The following is a 16,445-nucleotide window of genomic DNA, read 5'->3' as shown; positions in this document are numbered from 1 at the left end:
AAGAAAGAAAGAAAGAAAGAAAGAAAGAAAGAAAGAAAGAAAGAAAGAAAGAAAGAAAGAAAGAAAGAAAGAAAGAAAGAAAGAAAGTAAGTCCTGGAATCAGACTGTCCAGACTCTCCCAGTCCTGCCCCTTAGTTGCTGTGTGACCCTGTGCAGGTCACTTGGCTTCTCTGGGCTCAGTGCACAGGCCTGGTCCCTGAAAGGAATCAGATGGCAAAGTAATGGGAAACCAGGCTTCAAAAGAGGTCTGCCTCTCGCTTTTCCGTTGTATTCCATTTGCAGTAGGTTAAGGTACTGAAAGCACATTGGGCTCAGCACTTTGGGGACCAGGAGGAACCCCAGCTCTCACATGTGGCCAAATGACCCTGAACTAGTGATTTCACTCCCCAGAGCTTGGCTTCTTCATCTGCTCAGTTTCTTCTCCACGAAGGATTAAAATAAATTAAATTAAATCAAATCAAATTACATTAAATTAAATTCAACCTGTAGCTCACATGGCTATTATGAGAATGTAAAGAAGAGAATATTGGGATTTATGATGGTTTTTACACAAAGTAAGTAGTCTCTACCTGTTAGTTGTTATTAATTTCAGGTGGGCCTCTAATCCCAGGATGGATGTGTTTTGTGTGTTGATACAAATGACAGCTTGTATTTTTTTTCCAGAAAGAGAAGACGTGGGAAGAGGCTAGAATGGTGACCAATGGAAGAGGCGGGAAGGAAGCGGGGAGACAGGAGTGGCCCTGGGGCCTCGTGGGTGCAGCTAATCCATCTGCAGAGACCCACACAGCTGAGGTTGAGAAAGAAGCATCAGCCAATACACAGCCCCTCCCCAACCCCAGCAAGAGCAGAACGAGCCTGCCCTGAGCCGTCCTGGGAAGCCCCATGGATCTGCAAGGAGCCAGAACGATCCACGAATGTGAACGTCATCATCCACCTTCCACACCTGAACTGCACCCAAAGAAATGCTTTTCCATCTGCCCCACTTCCTTCTTTGCCCTCCTAACGCTGTGGCGGTTCCTTAGAATATCCTCAGAACAGAGGCTGTCGGTGTAGAGAGCAGACGCTTTCTCCAACAGCTGCTGTGACCCAACAAAAGGCTCTCAGACAAAGACACACGTGCCCCAACGTGTACTATTTCTCCTACCCTACACAGAAGATACCAGAGCCATGCAGAGCAGAAAAGGACAGCAGAGACTCTCTCTGTTTCCTATCCCGGGAGCTACAGCGAGTTGGTCCAAAGCCACGAGAAAGTAAAGAGGTGGAAAAGCATCAATAAAAGTTAAATGCAAAGGCAGACACTGAGATGAGCCTCTAAACGAACTCATTAAAGGACAAATCGACCTTGTACAGATGATGAGGGGAGAAAACCAAGAGGCATGGCCCGTTTTCCGAATGAAATGAGACCCGTACTGTATCACTGTGAAAGCACCAAGCCTGCCCGTCCCTCTTCTAGTCATGTTATTTTTAGGGCACTTTTATATTTCAAAGGCCAGAGGAGCTGATGTGAGGCCAGAAAGTCCACGTTCCCCCAGATTACAGAGACCCCAGAGAAAGACCTCTTCACTTGCTTTCAGCAGTAAACACTGGCATTTTATTCCTCCATCTCTTCCCCAGGATGGAGAGTAAAATGCAGTGCTGGGCGTAATCAAGTGAAGGCCAAAGACCACAGAATGAAAACGCCCTCATAGCTGGGAGAATCTTGCCCTGCTGGGCCCTAAACAGCCATCCATCCCGGGCCCTGAATGGTCACTCGCCCTGGCCAACACAGCTCCACCATGGCTGAGCCCATCATGATCTACGGCGGCACTCAACTTCCTCATCACGTGAACAAAACAGTGTGCAGGAGAGGGAAGAACCTCAGCCAAATCCACTGTTAACCAAGAGAAGCCACATTTAGGGCTGAGTGAAAGATCAGGCTTCCGAGTTTGGCAAAGCCTTCCCTACTCTGCACCAAAGCATCAGGCTCTGTCTCTGCAAAGCAGCAGTGCAAGGCTTCTGTAGCGACAATCCTGTGAAGTGGATAGGACAATGATTCCCATCTGATGGACACAAAATTTGAGACCCTGACAGAGGGATGTAGTGACTTGCCCAAGAATTACAGCTGCTAATCTGGAATGGATGGAGTTTAAACCTAGGCAGAGTGGTTTGGACGTCTGCACACCTGCCGCTTCAACTCGCCTATCTAGAGGGGGTGATATTGGCTTGGAAGTTGGAAGATCTGACTTTGATGACCCCTCTGCCATCAACGGCACAGATATTTTATGCCTCAACCCATCTGGTGGCAGGGTAGGGATCATGCTTCCTGACCCTCCTTCTTTCTCCTCCTTAGTGTGGAAATCCACCACGTCACCCAAAATTCTGTGTGTGAAAATGCATCGACAGTTTCAGGGGAAAGATGGGGTGAACACACTTCACAAGATTGCCAGGGACCCCGGTAACCACTATGCAGTGTTCAGCCCATTCGGACCCCAGACCTGCAGATGTGTTTACCCTGCCGGTGAGAATGGGGCTTGGGGACTGTGCAGACAGCTCTCACTCCGTAATTCCCTCTGTCCGGGTGTCCTGATTTATTTTTCACACAATTGAACTAGTTTCGTGGACTCCTCTATGTGCACCCCTGCTAAGGAAGCTGAAGCTCCGGTCTTGTGTGTGGACTCCTTGCGATAAAGCTCAGATGGTAACCTGGCACGGCGTGCTACTCAGTGTGCTTCTCCCTGAGGGGGTGTTCTGAGGTTGCAGAAGCTGGAGACTTTCTTTTTTGGTAATAAAGAAGCAGCCAGCTTTTCTCCCCCAGTCAACTAAAACGAAAATAGCTTCAGAACACATAGAAGTCTGAGGTTGTATACTTCTGGAAGAAAGGGGATTGCTTTGTCATAAATCAGCTGTCACAGCTCAAGGGGTGAATTAAGACAGATTAGAAGACGAGATGAAGCTGTATGGGCCATCTGATCAGCTACACCTCGGGGAGGTGAAAATTCTAGCTATCTCCCCACTGAAAACAAAATGCATGCATACCCAGCACCAGCACCACCTACCAGCTCAGTCTCATGCTCTGCCTCCTTCACGGTGGATAGTCGCTCCCTATCTTATTTTCAAGTCCCTCCAAAATCCAGAGCCATGTAATCTGCTGGAAAACAAACCCAGCTGCAACTTAGGTCAAGGTCGCCTTCCTGGGTCAGGGCTGATCCGAATGGCTGACACTCGAGCCACCGCATGGCTTTGCATCTGCACATCCTGACCTGGGCTCCTACTCTGATGAGGACCCTTTACTTCCCCAGCACGAAATGTCTCTTTAATTGAACAAGCCTCATACACCTGCTTCCCCTCCGGGGAAGTAACACATGAGTGTAGGAGGTACCTCGGAGCGAGCAGGCCGCCTGCCACGTTCATCTGAATCAACAGTCAACACTCCGTAAAGTGGTTTTGAATCGGAGTGCAGGGAATTTTCCACCTTGGGGTCACAGTTTAGCATTTATATGGTCTTTTAAAAAAATGTATGCTTTCCAAGTGCTTTATAATCAATGTTATTCCTCTAACCTCAGAGCAGTCCTGCAGGGTCAGCCAGTATCACCTGGTTTCTTGTGCAAGCATGCTACTAGTTGGGCTTGCTCAAAGCCAGCCTCGACACTCCATCTGCTTCAGCGGGAAGACCCTCTAGCCGCTTGCCCCTGTGGGCAGGCATGGGCCATTCTGAAAACCTCCTCTGGGTGAGGGAAGAATGTATAAGAGGCCCCTGACATTGCCGAGGGATAACAATGGTTTCATCAGGGCACATGCTCTCTCCCTCTCTCTCTCTCCACTAAAAAGCAATCAGGCAGCCCCCAATTTCACCCAGGGCCAACTTCATGGCCATGTGACCTGTGCAGTCGCACAGGTCCTCTGGCTTGGAAAAGTCCCAAGCATGGTTTAACGCTCTGTCATCATGGTCTTGAAATTCTTTTTATTTTTTTTATTTTGGAGGAAAGATTTTTGTTTGTTTGTTTTTGATCAGAGAGAGAGGGAGAGATATAGAGCATGAGCGGGGGGGAGGGGCAGAGGGAGAAGCAGGCTCCCCATTGAGCAAAGAGCCCAATGTGGGACTCCATCCCAGGACCCTGGGATCATGACCCGAGCCGAAGGCAGACGCTTAACCAACTGAGCCACCCAGGCATCCTGGTCTTGAAATTCTTAATAATGTTTTCCATGGAGCCCCCACATGTCTGTTTTCCCCTGGGGCCCACACACACACACACGTGCCACTGTCCTGTGGTGCCGTCCAAACACAGGCTTCCCCAGGACCGTCCAGCTCTGTCTGAGCCATCACCTCAAAAGATACTTCGTGCAGAGGTGGGTGGGAGCAAACAATTACAGAGCTGATGCTTGTCTTGAAATCACCTCATTTCTGGAGGAGATCTGCTTGACTCCTTAGTCCCTGTCTTGCTCCCTTGTCGAAATATGCAAGGGACACAGGAGCGAGAGTGCGGGTTCCCTGAGGGCACTGTTTGCAGCACTGAAGTTACAACAGAACACTGCCTTTATGTGTTTGTCGTGTGAGATGCAAAATCCTTACCCCAAATTCAATTGTCAGGGTATGACATGAATTTCAGCCACATCATGAATTTCAGCCACATCTGGCTCTCAGCAAAAACGTGGCAAAAAAAAGGGTGGCATGGAAATTCACTAAATAGCGCCCCCAGAATGAATCCTCCTTGAAGACCGGACAGATTAAATCTAGATGAAAAGATAACAGTAAACTCGCATGAGGTATTCGGTGGAGGGACTTGACAAATTGCTACATCTATTTTAGGAATTTATCTTCCAGAATAGGTAAAATAGACCACATTTCTGAGGTATAGAACATTGCCAGAAATAATATTTGCGCTGTGGTGCTGGATTATCTCTATATTTTGACAGGACTTATGCCTATGTGAGAACAGAGTTATAAATATAAGGATGAGCCCATGCATTGAACAAACTCCAAAGAGAAGAAACTGCTAACATTGGGGAGGGAGCCACCAGGAGCTCTGAGATAAAACAGTGAACAGTTGATATTTCGCCCTGGACAAACGCTAATACTCACACAGAAGGAAGGCTACGGGCCTATCTGAATTCACTCAGGCATTTCTCACCAGTGGAACATGGAACTTTTAAAGTGAAACAATATGCACAATTTGCACAATTCCAAAAGTCTTCTTGACCATACACGTGTAATCTGCTTCCAATGTACTAAAGACACGTGGCTCACTGAGCACTTTTAAAGGAAAACATGATAATTTAATAGGACCCAAATATCCACTGATAAGGATGGGAAAATGTCTGACACACTTAAGGCAATTTATATGACTAGGCAAGAGGTAGAAATCAACAATAGTGTCATAATAGATATGTATCTGTTCCTGGGACTTGAAGATTACTAAATTGTCATGTGGTTCTAAAATTCATGACTTTTCAGACTAACCATTAGCCATGGTGTCAATACATACTTCTGGAAGCATTGACTCCATGGTTTATACAGTGACTAGACCTGAAGTCAGTTAATTTTATAGGATTCTGTCTCCCCGGCGAGCCTCTGAGATCTTTGAAGGGTAGGGACCATGTCTTCTTCGCTCACCAGCACAGCCTACAACACGTGAAGGATTCCCCAACCATGTGGGTTGAAGGGCATGTGCCGGGGAGAGAAAAACTGTAGAAGACACAGTCTCTGCCTTTTAAATGTTCCTAATCTAGAAGGAAGATGGAAACATGGCCGACAAAATATGTGATTACCGATGATACACGCAATGGTTTTGACCATACAAAGGGCTGCCATTCCCTGAGCAAAGGTTTTTTTAAGAGTTCTATTTGAGGGGTTCAGAATGCTCTTTCTTACTCAAACAGAGCTGGGGGGGGGGTAAGGCAAGAAATGAAGGTGGAATTGTGTAAAGTCAAAGTCAAGAAAACCTCCCGGCGAGGCAGGAGAACACCGTCAACCGCAATCTCAATGAGGGACTTCACGGCAGCCGTGCGCGGACGCTCACCTACCTCTCCTTGTGTTATTGGGACAAGGGGTGAGGCTCCTTGTGTTATTGGGACAAGGGGTGAGGCTCCTTGTGTTATTGGGACAAGGGGTGAGGACAAGGCGTAAGGCTCAGAGTGCACACTTGAACCTCTAGAAATAAAGTGGAAGACCTAGGGGAGGAAAGAATGACTTTGTCAAGATTTCCATAGCTGCTCTTTTTTTATTCAAGGCTAATAAAAAAAAAACGGGACAATATTGTTTTTCATAGATTTCACATCCAAGTCCTAACTGGAATTGGGACAGGTGTAAAAGAAATTGGGTTGTATCCAGGATATGAAAGAGAATGAGAAATTTAATAGGAAAGGAAATGTGTAAGTGAAACCTACACTGGCTTTTCCTCAAGAAGCTCTATGATTTTGAACAAAATTTGCCTTTGGGCACTCAGCTCCCTATTTTAAAATGAGTAATTTGAATGAAATGACAACTGTGGTCTCCTCCAATTCTCTGAATTCTAAGTAGGACCATAGAAATGACAGCCTTTCTCTAGGTCAGTGGTCTTCAGGCAGGGTGACTACACCCCAGGAAAGGGCAGGGCTGCCATGTTCAGCTGCACAAGTTGTGCACAGCACAACCCCAGGGGGCAGCACTGATACAGACTACAGCAAGAATGGCATCTCTGGAGGTGTAAGGTCCTTAACTCTCACAATCAAGCACGGTGAAGGAAACTTTAAAATTTCTATTTGTATCTTTCTAGGCTCAAAGATCAATAAGAACAAAATAAGGTTTTATCAATAGCTACTATCAGGATTGATACTGACATTGTCACTTGGTGAGTAGGAAGGATGGGAGCCCGACAACTCTTGACTCGCTCTCAGAATATCACCATGTGCTGCACTGCAGTTCCTTGAGCTCTGGGAGGAGGATTTATAGATTATGTAATCTACCTTTAACAAAACTAATCTCCCCACCAAGTAGGAAAGTGACTTTTAAAAAGTCTTGCATAGTGCCCTGCCACAACCTGGAGGAAGCTTGAGGACGTCATGCTGAGTATAATCAGCCAGGCACAAAAGGACAAATACTGTCTGAGTCCACGTATATGAGGTCCCTGGAGTAATCAGATCCATAGAGACAGAAAGCAGAAGAGTGATCACCAGGGGAAGGGGGGTTGGGGGAGGGGACTTGTTGTTTAACAGGTGTAGAATTTCAGCTTTACAAGATAAACCAGTTCTGGAGGCCTATTTCATAATAAAGTAAACACAAGTAGCACTACTGAATTATACACTTAAAAGTGGATAAGATGGTAAATTTTATGGTATGTTTCTTACCCCAATTAAAAAAAACTGTGCATAAAACTTCACAGATTGAAAAGAATACGATCACCATCAGCAAAAGCAACAGGGAAGCAGTGGGAGTATGATCTAACCCTGATGCTACCGCTAGGATATCTTCATGAGCTGGGCACCTGGGTGGCTCAGATGGTTAAGCGTCTGCCTTTGGCTCAAGTCATGATCCCGGGGTCCTGGGATCGAGTCCCGTGTCGGGCTCCCAGCTCAGCGGGGAGCCTGCTTCTCCCTCTGCCTCTCTCTCTCTCATGAATAATTAAAATCTTTAAAAAAAAAATAGAATATCTTCATGAGCACCGACATGAGCTCCTAACCCACAGCCATCAGATTGGAAGAAGTGCAGTTACCGAGACTACTTGACCAATTCATAGCATCGGGGGTTTCTCTGTGTATCAAACAAGGGTCAGGAAATGTGAAAAAGAAAAGCCCACATACAGGTACACTTTTGCCAAGCTCTGGAAAAGAAAAGTGACACTTTTCTCATAATCCCGGATTATGGGATTAAGGAAATTATATGTGTCAGAATCTTCCATTTAAAAACCGGTATGGTCAGGGGGCGCCTGGCTGGCTCCGTCGGTGGAGCGTGCAACTCTTGATCTCAGGGTTGTAAGTTCAAGCCCTAGGTTGGGTGTACAGATTACTCGAAAATTTAAAAAATTAAAATGAAATAAAATAAAATAAAAACAGGTATAATATCTTAATTAGTTTTTAAATAGTGGCACTTAGCCCCTGATGGACATAAAAGTCCATATTGGCTAAAAAAAAAAAAAAAATCTTGGGGAGAAAGAGAGAACACATTTCCTTGTCCTATTTTTGCTGTCTTGTTTGGTTAAGATAAATGTTAATGAGTCTTGTCAACCTCTGGGGTCCTCTTTTCAGGTATTGTATAAAATTAAAATAATCAATCACTTTGTTAACAAACTTGGCCAAACCACAGGTGTGGTGTTATGAGGACAGATGACCATTTCCTTGGCCATACCGCTACTCCGCAGTTTCGGATTGTAATAGCAGGAAAAGCATAATCTCAAGCCAATCCAGATACAACCTCAGCTATCAAATAGCTTTCAAATAGTCATAACCAAATATGTAAAGACTAACATTCAAATGCATTCCAGACCATTGGGCGAAAGATCAAAGTACAGATGACTGGGGATATTTCAGTCTTGGCGAAGCCCATGACTGTCCTCAAAGTGGGGGCAGAAACTTTCCAGGGAAAAGGATTCTCCTGCCCTCTTGTCTAATTCCACTGCGATAAGAAAATCGCCTCATTTCAATACTTCTATCAATTCACACTCTTTGGCTGCTTTTCCCTTCGGTGTTCTGCAGGGGAGTTTTCAACTTGTGGATGATTACCTTCCTGCTTTATGATTCTAATTTGTCTTCTTTTTATTTATAAGGTGGCAGCTTAAGAGTAAAATATAAAATAATGGCATTTAGGGGGTGATTGATTTTTCCACTGGCAATGCTATAAATATGGCCAAGCGTTTCCCTTTCAGAAATGGAATGAGAAGTCATTCAGTGAGATTCTGAAGCATAAATTTCGGGCTATTTGCAAGGCACAAACAATATTCAAGCAGATTGATGCCTGGAATATGTAACTTACGCTGAATTGTTCGTGTAAAACAGCCCAGAAATGGATGTTGGATTTATAGGTTTGGGCCACTGGCAAATGTGGCAAGCTTGCTTGGCTTATGGCACAAAACAATGAGCTGTAGAACATTCTCATATCCATGCTCGAAAGGTACCTGAACCAAATCAAACGGAAAATATTTCTCTCCTCATTACTTGTACCTCACTTCGTTCCAAAGATGGGATGAAGAATGGTAAACGGTGATGATAGGAACATAGAGACAGAGGCTATTGGACTGCACGGGGGCATAGTCATCCAATTCAGTGTCTAGTTTCCCGAGAGAACACAGGCAAATCCATCTCTTTTTTGCATATGAATTGTCATATATTTCTATGTCAAATATAAACTAACTTAAAATATTTATATATGCAACTATAAATTAAAATATTTGGTTAATTAATATAAACATCAATGGTTGATTTTTTAATATGAATTAAAATATTTGAATATGCAGTTTGCTTTCTGTATGTGAGATATACTTTGCCTTCAACAATATACCAGGATTTGCAGTCTGGTCAACCATGATTCGTCGCGAGGAGTTATCTCACTAAAGATCTGCTCAGGCTCTCTCTGATCCTCCCCGAAGCACAAATTGGTTTCCTATCTCAATACAGCAAACCACTTTGTAAGGCATTCACGGACTCTGTCTCTCTGGCTACACAGCTCCTTTTGTTTGAATTTCATAGAGCTTATCTGAAGTGAAATAGTCCCAATGGAGACAACCCCGAACTAGAATATTAGAATTCTCTGTCCCTCCCTCAGCTCCCCTGTTTTCCTTGACATTTTTCCAAATGTCAAGAGTTCTTTCTGTCCAGATTCTCCCCAATTTTTCTTATTTCTTTGCCTGCCATCAAAGCATTTATTTTGCACATATAACAAAGTATCCATTTCCAACTTAAATGGCAAACCCAGGTTTCAAACCAGGAGTAAAAAACAAAAGATAGAACTTTTCTTCTCCAAACCTGTCTGGACCACAAATCTCAACATTTAGAAAAGAGGGTGTCGGGTCTGTTGGTCACATTAACTAATAAATCCACACCCCAAAATCTACTTATTCGTCCAGTAAAGGAATATTACCAAGTGCCAGACCAGGAGCCAGGTCTTGTGGACAATGTAAAGTCATTCCTGTCCTAAGGAAGCTCACAATCATAGGCTAATATGACCAATGCCACATGCCAATAAATAAAATCCAACCCATAGTACTCGTTATGGTTGGGATATTTGTGTTTCTTCAAAATTCATGTGCTGAAATCCTAACCCTCAAGCTGAAGGCACTAGGTCATGAGCGGGGAGCTCCCACAAATGGGACTCGGGCTCTCACAGAAGAGACCCCAGGCTGTTCCCTGTCCCTTCTTCCACCATATGAAGACACAGAAAGGCGCTCAACTGTGGCACTTTCTTATAGCAGCCCAAACAGACAGACATAACAGCATGAGCTTGGATGCTGGGTTTTATAAAACCCATCAGCCAAATATAACATAGATCTGTGCGTACACATCCTCTAAAGTCCTTCTACCCCCCCAGTGAGAAGCCCTTTCTAGAAAGCTATTTTAAATTAATGAAAAGCCCCTGGCTTGGGCTCATGATATTATTCAGGTGTTCAAATAGCATGGTGCACCAAGTACGCTGAGGACAGAAGGACCACAGACAAACTGTGAGTGCCTTCCTCCTGTGACAAAACCTCTAATGAAGCACCGAGGCAGAAATTATAATTTAAAAAAATAATGCAGAGAACGTATTCATCATAAATTCAAGGCACTTTCCCTGACAAAAAAAAAAAAAAAAAAAAGCATTTCCTTTTCATCTTGATCACACTATTCAACTAAACCCTTAATAAAATCAAGTGTGAGTCATTTCTTCAATTTTTGTTTCTGGAAAAAAAAATACATCTTGCATTCTGTCATTCTTAGAATTCAAAAGAGGAAAACAGTGAGACTTCTTAATCTCACACCATTCGTTGATGAAATGCAGGATCGGGGGAACATATTTTATGGCAATCCATTACAACCATCAGCCCAGCAAATACTTTTCCGGGCTGAATTATGACCTCTTCGCACTCCGGAAAAGTTGAACTTAGAACCGAAGTTGGAACTGGTGTCTTTCTAGACCTAACATCCTCAGTTAGAGTAGCGAGAGTGTCTAACCTGGTGTGATCCAGTAAAACCATGTGGATCTTGCTGGATCTTCCTATGTCCCTGCTGCTGGTCCACCCCCAAATGAGGTTAAAATTACGGAAGAAATTGAATTGTCATTTGGACTTCTGTTGCTAGGTCTTTGCGGTCAGTTGTAAAATCCACTAAAGTGGATAAGTGCAGTTATCCTCAGAATCTGTGTTTAACTGGTCTAAACCACACAGTTCTCTGCAAACCTGATCACCTGTCCATTACCAATTGCCATAGTTCACCATGATGTCATATTGAATCACATGACTATGATAATTCTCATTTCAGTTCTGTTTCCTACAATTTTTCTTAGCAATCGGTTACCCTGATGACTGACTAGCTAAGTCCCAAGCAAGTGTCATATGATATTTTTTAACCAATGTCTACTTTTTTTTGCAATGCTTTTATATTTATTAATTAAAAATTAGGTAAGTAGCACGAGCTATGTAAACATTCGAATAGTACAGTTGATGTTTGAACAATCCAATGGCTACTTTTGAGAAAAAAAAATCCTGTCCTTTCTAAGCCCCCACCCCAAGGCTTAAGTGAGCTTACCCTCCCCTTGCAAATCTCTCTCCAGACAATGTTGTTCACTGTTCTCTTCCTTCTTTAGAGATTTAATGTGTAGCCAGCAGCTTCTGATGCTGTGCTAAGGACAGGCATGTGGGTCCAAAAATTTGCCCTTAAATGTCCTCAGTGTGTTCCCACCATGCCTCTGATGGGCACAGTCCTTTTGTGGGCAGTGTCTGGATGAAAGAAAGCTCGTAACCCTGGCGCCGAGTTGCAACATCCCATCCAAGCCGGTGCAAGAAAAGAGCGGTGACAGGAAGACACTTTCTCAAAGGGGTCTCAGGTCTAATTAATAACTGCCAACCAACGCATTATGCAACGGGAGCTCCCCCTACCCCCTCTCAAATAAGATGATGGTGTGTGTCATTTTTTAAATTGGTTCTCCAAATGTGTGCCTTGATCGCGTTAAAATTTTGCTCCTGGCTCTCCTAAATAAGTTCTTTTGAAGAGCAACTTAAAAACTCACACCTGCATGAGAAAATGGGACTGACTGTCATTGTTCGTGGGACTCATATTTGGTGGCTCAACAAGGGGAGTCTTTTTCTTCTCCCGTGCGGGGCTCTAGTGGAAGAGAGAAGAGAAGCGCTTTGTAAACTTCAGCCTTGGTGGTTGGGATTTCTGATCCAACGAATGCACCTTAACCTGCATTTTGATTCCTACTAAATTATCTCCAGGCCCATCTCACATACTTTAATCCCGAAATGTAAATTGGACACCCCCACAGACCACCTCCACTCTCTCGGTGCCCTAAATTTGGACTTGACTTTCTTCACTATACTTGAGCTGCTCTTTTCAATCACCATTCCCGCAAAAAGCCTTGTCACCGGGGATAGAGATGACACTGCATCGTCGAGTCACAAGTTGAAAGCCAGCTCAGTCCCCAGGTCTCCACCCCTCACCGCCTTCCCCCTAAAAGCTAGAAGAGCTGGAGGAGCAGGGCCCACCCAGGGAGCACTTGACCCTCTGGGGGCCTCTCCTCCCGGCCCAGCTCCAGTGCGGCCCAAGGGAGCAGCTGTGAGCTCGGGGATTTCTGCAGCCGGCCCCAAAGCCTGCCGAAAGGAGCAGGCACTACTTGCCCACCAGACTCAAAAATATCCTAAAGTCAGAGGAAAGCCTGACAAAATCCATTGCTTTGGCCCTCCGCAGTACTTAGTTACATGAGTAAGTAAACGATCATCTGAAATCCATCCCTGCCTGAGAGCTATTAAAACAAGAAGCCACATGTAATTCATCCAACTAAGGAAAAGCTTTGGGGTGGGGAGAGGTTCAGTGCTCTACCCAGAAAGGAGCTTCTGTTCGACTTTATTAAATGTTTTAAGCAGATTTAAGTTTTAGTGAAAGGACAAATTCCCACTCTCTGAGGGACACACGCCCGGAAACTTGGAGACCAGCCAGAGAGCTGGCCACCCAGCTGGTGGCCAGAGGACTAGCCCTGCATGCGGCTGAAGGGGGGCTGTGCGCAGGGGGGGACAGGCGGGGAGAAAGGCGGAGGAGGGGGCTGGAAGGGGTGTGGTTGGAGCAAAGGCCGACGTGCCTCCTGCAGGATTTTATCAACATTAATGGAAGCTTTTGCAGCGGCCCGCTACCATGTCTGAGGGAATGGGGAGGCGGGGGGGGGAGGGCAGGGCGCGACCGCAGAGCTGCCCTAATTTCACATTCAGCAGAAACGAGGTTGTGACCCTAATCATGGGCTGAGCTCTGGGACGTTTGCTCTCTCCCTGGGGACCCACAGTTAGGTGAACATGGCTGAGGCATTCTAGAAAGCTCACCTGTATGATGCTGGCCACCAGCCCCAGCTAAAGATGGGGTGAGAGCCAGCAGGAGCACCAACACTCCAGAAGAACCCAGAGCAGCGAACTACGGAGGAAGGGCCCCCAGTTGCTCTACTGTTTTCTGACTCCTCCTCTCTGAAACTGTTAATCTGTATATTTACAGACCCACTCTCCCCAGCCATCACTTCTCGTTGGGAGCAGGGTGAGCTGACACAGGGTAGAAGCCTCTGAAATCTCATGGAGTCCAGCAAAAAGCCTAGGGACCCGGAGGCCAGGTCCTCCTTGCCCTTTCTCTGCTTCAGGCCCCAGCTCCTCTTTCTCCCCTTCCTTCGGTGGCACCCAGTGCTCAGAGAGCTCCAAAGGCTCTCTGGACCCTGAGATCCACCCCGGCGGCCAGCCGCCAGCCACAAAGCCTGAGTCCCGCCCTTCACTCGCCTCTGATGTGGAACCAGGTGACCTTGAACTCCTCTGTGCCTCAGTGTCCCCATCTGTCAATTGGGAATAATACTAGCACCTCCCTCACAGGATTTGGGGAGGCAAATGAGGTAACAGGAGTGGAGCGCTAGACGCGGAGCTGGGGGCTAAGAACAGGCGAAAGTGAAGTGCCCTGGTGCTACTGGAGCTCCCAGCTGTATCCGTGGCAGGAAGGCTCCCAGCCTCCCATCTTCCTCCCACACTCCCCTGTCCTCACCCCGTCCCAAACCCCATTCCTAAACCGTATATGCTTCACCCCCACCTTCTTCCTGTCATGTTTATATCAAAAGTCACCCATCAGAGAGAGAAACGTAGTGAAGGTGCCTCTTATTTCCGGAGTTAATTTTACTCTGGACTTCCAAAAAAAGGATCACCCAGCTGTCAAAAAAAAAAGGATAGAGAATATAAAAGGTCTTTAAAAGTAATTATTTAAGTGCCGACCCAAAGGACGTGACAATGGACTTGTCTCGGTTATTGAGCTGAATTAGGGGGCAGTTTGTACACCCTCAAACCTGCTTCATTTAAAAGAAAGAAAGAGAACATGATCTTCCTAAAATAAAATGAGCTATCAGTTTGCCCCAACAAAATCTCTTCTATAGAAACACACTCAGAGACGGGACTTGCAACGGAACATTGTAGCTGGTCTTCTGTCCAGGTCTGCCCTATCTTCCAGCCGCATCCCCACAGGCGGATTTGTCACCGGGCGATCTGCCTCTTTTACTGGTGCTCTGATTAACTGCAGATAGAGTTTGTGCCTCCACACGGCTGTGCCGTGAAATCCTTCCCCTGCTTCTCTCTCAAGCCTGACTGTCACCAGATGGCCTGCCTGCCAACATTCCGCAAGGTATCCCCCAAAGCAAACACGTGAGGACAAGCGGGAAACCACACAAACCTCCGGAGACGCCAAGACCATCGGCTTTCTGTCGGGAGGTCTCACACCCAAAGCACTTTCCAAAGTCACAATGAAATCAGAAGCACACAATGAAGCCCTTTCTCTTTCTAAGGCAAATTTTCAAAAGTTGCAAACTTGACCGGGGTCTGCACCTGCCGTACCAACCAAGATGTCAATAGTGTCAGCCCTCAAAGCAGAGAGTCACAGGGCTGATCTGTGTTCCATCGCCCCTCGGAAACCCTTCACATTTTCCGAGACCAACTGTGGCCCCGTCCCTTCTCAACCCCACGTCTCCCCCTGCAAGTTACAGCACCACTCACCTCACTCATGTTGTTCTAACACCGCAGCTCCGGGGTCCCTGTGCTCGGCACTGTGCTCAGCACCCAGGACGCTGCTCAGGGGTCGCTCTTCCACCGGTCCTGGCTTTTCTCTTAAAAAGGGCTGCCCGGTGGCATCATGCCTCCTGTAAGCCAATGAGATCCGTTCACCTGTCTGCACTCCCTGCAGACATCTGAGAGCACGAGGGGCCACCTAGTGGAACGAAGCGGGAAGCCAGCGAGGTCTCTGCTCCAAATTCCGCCAGGGAGAGAAGGAACAGCTAGTTGGTTTTTTTTTGTTTGTTTGTTTGTTTGTTTGTTTTTGTTTTTGTTTTAAAGGTCAAAGTCATCACATACAAAGATCATCACAGGCTTGCCATTGTTTATTAATTCAAGGGTATAGGACTTAGATTCATGGAAAATACGTTTTCAATGTCAGTGGAAAGAAGGTTTGTTTTTCGAAGGAAGGCCAGTTCTGGAAACAGCAGCCCATGCTCTCCTCCAGGAGCGGCAGCCTCCCCTGTTTTTCAGGGCACAAACCTCAGCCTTTTGGGGGAAGGTTTTCCACTGTCCCCCACCCCACCCCCAACTCTGCCAGGATGCTTGTACCCCGGGCACATCCTCTCTTGGTGGGAGGTCATAGCAGCTCTGGGACATGGGTTGGAGAGTCACGCTGTGATGACGGAGAAGGTCCCCAGCCCTATCTGGGGGGTTGTCAGAACCTCGCCAGCATTGGGAAGAGGATGTGGGCAGGACCGTGGACCCTACTGATGGCTTCATTGTTGCAGCCCGCAGCCTCTCTGTAAAGAGGTTCCCTCCTTGTGCCTGGACTCAGGAGACCCTGAAGAGCATCCAAGTGAAGCCTTGACTTTCACAGCAGGGATCGTGGCTGAAGCAGAGCACGAGGTGCGTGTCGCTGCCCGTCTCCTCGGCCCGAGGTTGGTCAGGTCACCCTCCTGCAACTTGCCAGCTTCACCTTGGGCTCAGGTTCAAACAGGAGCCTCGGCTGGAGAACAGTGAGGCTCTGTCACAGCAGATACTCCAAACGATGACTAGTAACTCCTCAAAGGACCCACCGAAGACATAAGCATATCCAAGTGACAGCTACCTAGTAGCTCATGTGGGTAAATACATGAGAAAGTAGGTCGTTGTTATTCAGATGCCCCCCCGCCGCCCCGGGAGGGCCTCATCCATCCCCCACAGGGGGAGACTCAGTGGACCGACAGCTGCGGGACGGACCAACACTAAGCTCAGGTCCATCTCTGATTCCCGCCATTAACTCCTACCTGCCATTGCTATGGTGGCTCC

The 16,445-nt window shown here is 46.4% G+C and overlaps 1 protein-coding gene across 1 annotated transcript in view; it reads right to left on the bottom strand.

Annotated features, from left to right (window-relative positions):
* The window catches only part of PCP4 (Purkinje cell protein 4), a 52,627-nt gene extending 37,348 nt beyond the window's left edge, over positions 1-15,279 (bottom strand). Inside the window, exon 1 of the mRNA XM_025863543.2 lies at positions 15,141-15,279. Coding sequence (XP_025719328.1) covers positions 15,141-15,149 — 9 coding nt within the window. The 5' untranslated portion in view covers positions 15,150-15,279. The remainder of the gene's footprint in view (positions 1-15,140) is intronic.
* Positions 15,280-16,445: the final 1,166 nt, after the last annotated feature.

Source organism: Callorhinus ursinus, unplaced genomic scaffold (assembly GCF_003265705.2).
Source record: "Callorhinus ursinus isolate GAN/ISIS: 27379988/994484 unplaced genomic scaffold, GSC_fseal_2.0 scaffold75, whole genome shotgun sequence".
NCBI lineage: Eukaryota > Metazoa > Chordata > Mammalia > Carnivora > Otariidae > Callorhinus > Callorhinus ursinus.
Note: the sequence above shows the minus strand (reverse complement) of the source record. Positions and strands in the feature narration are given on the sequence as shown.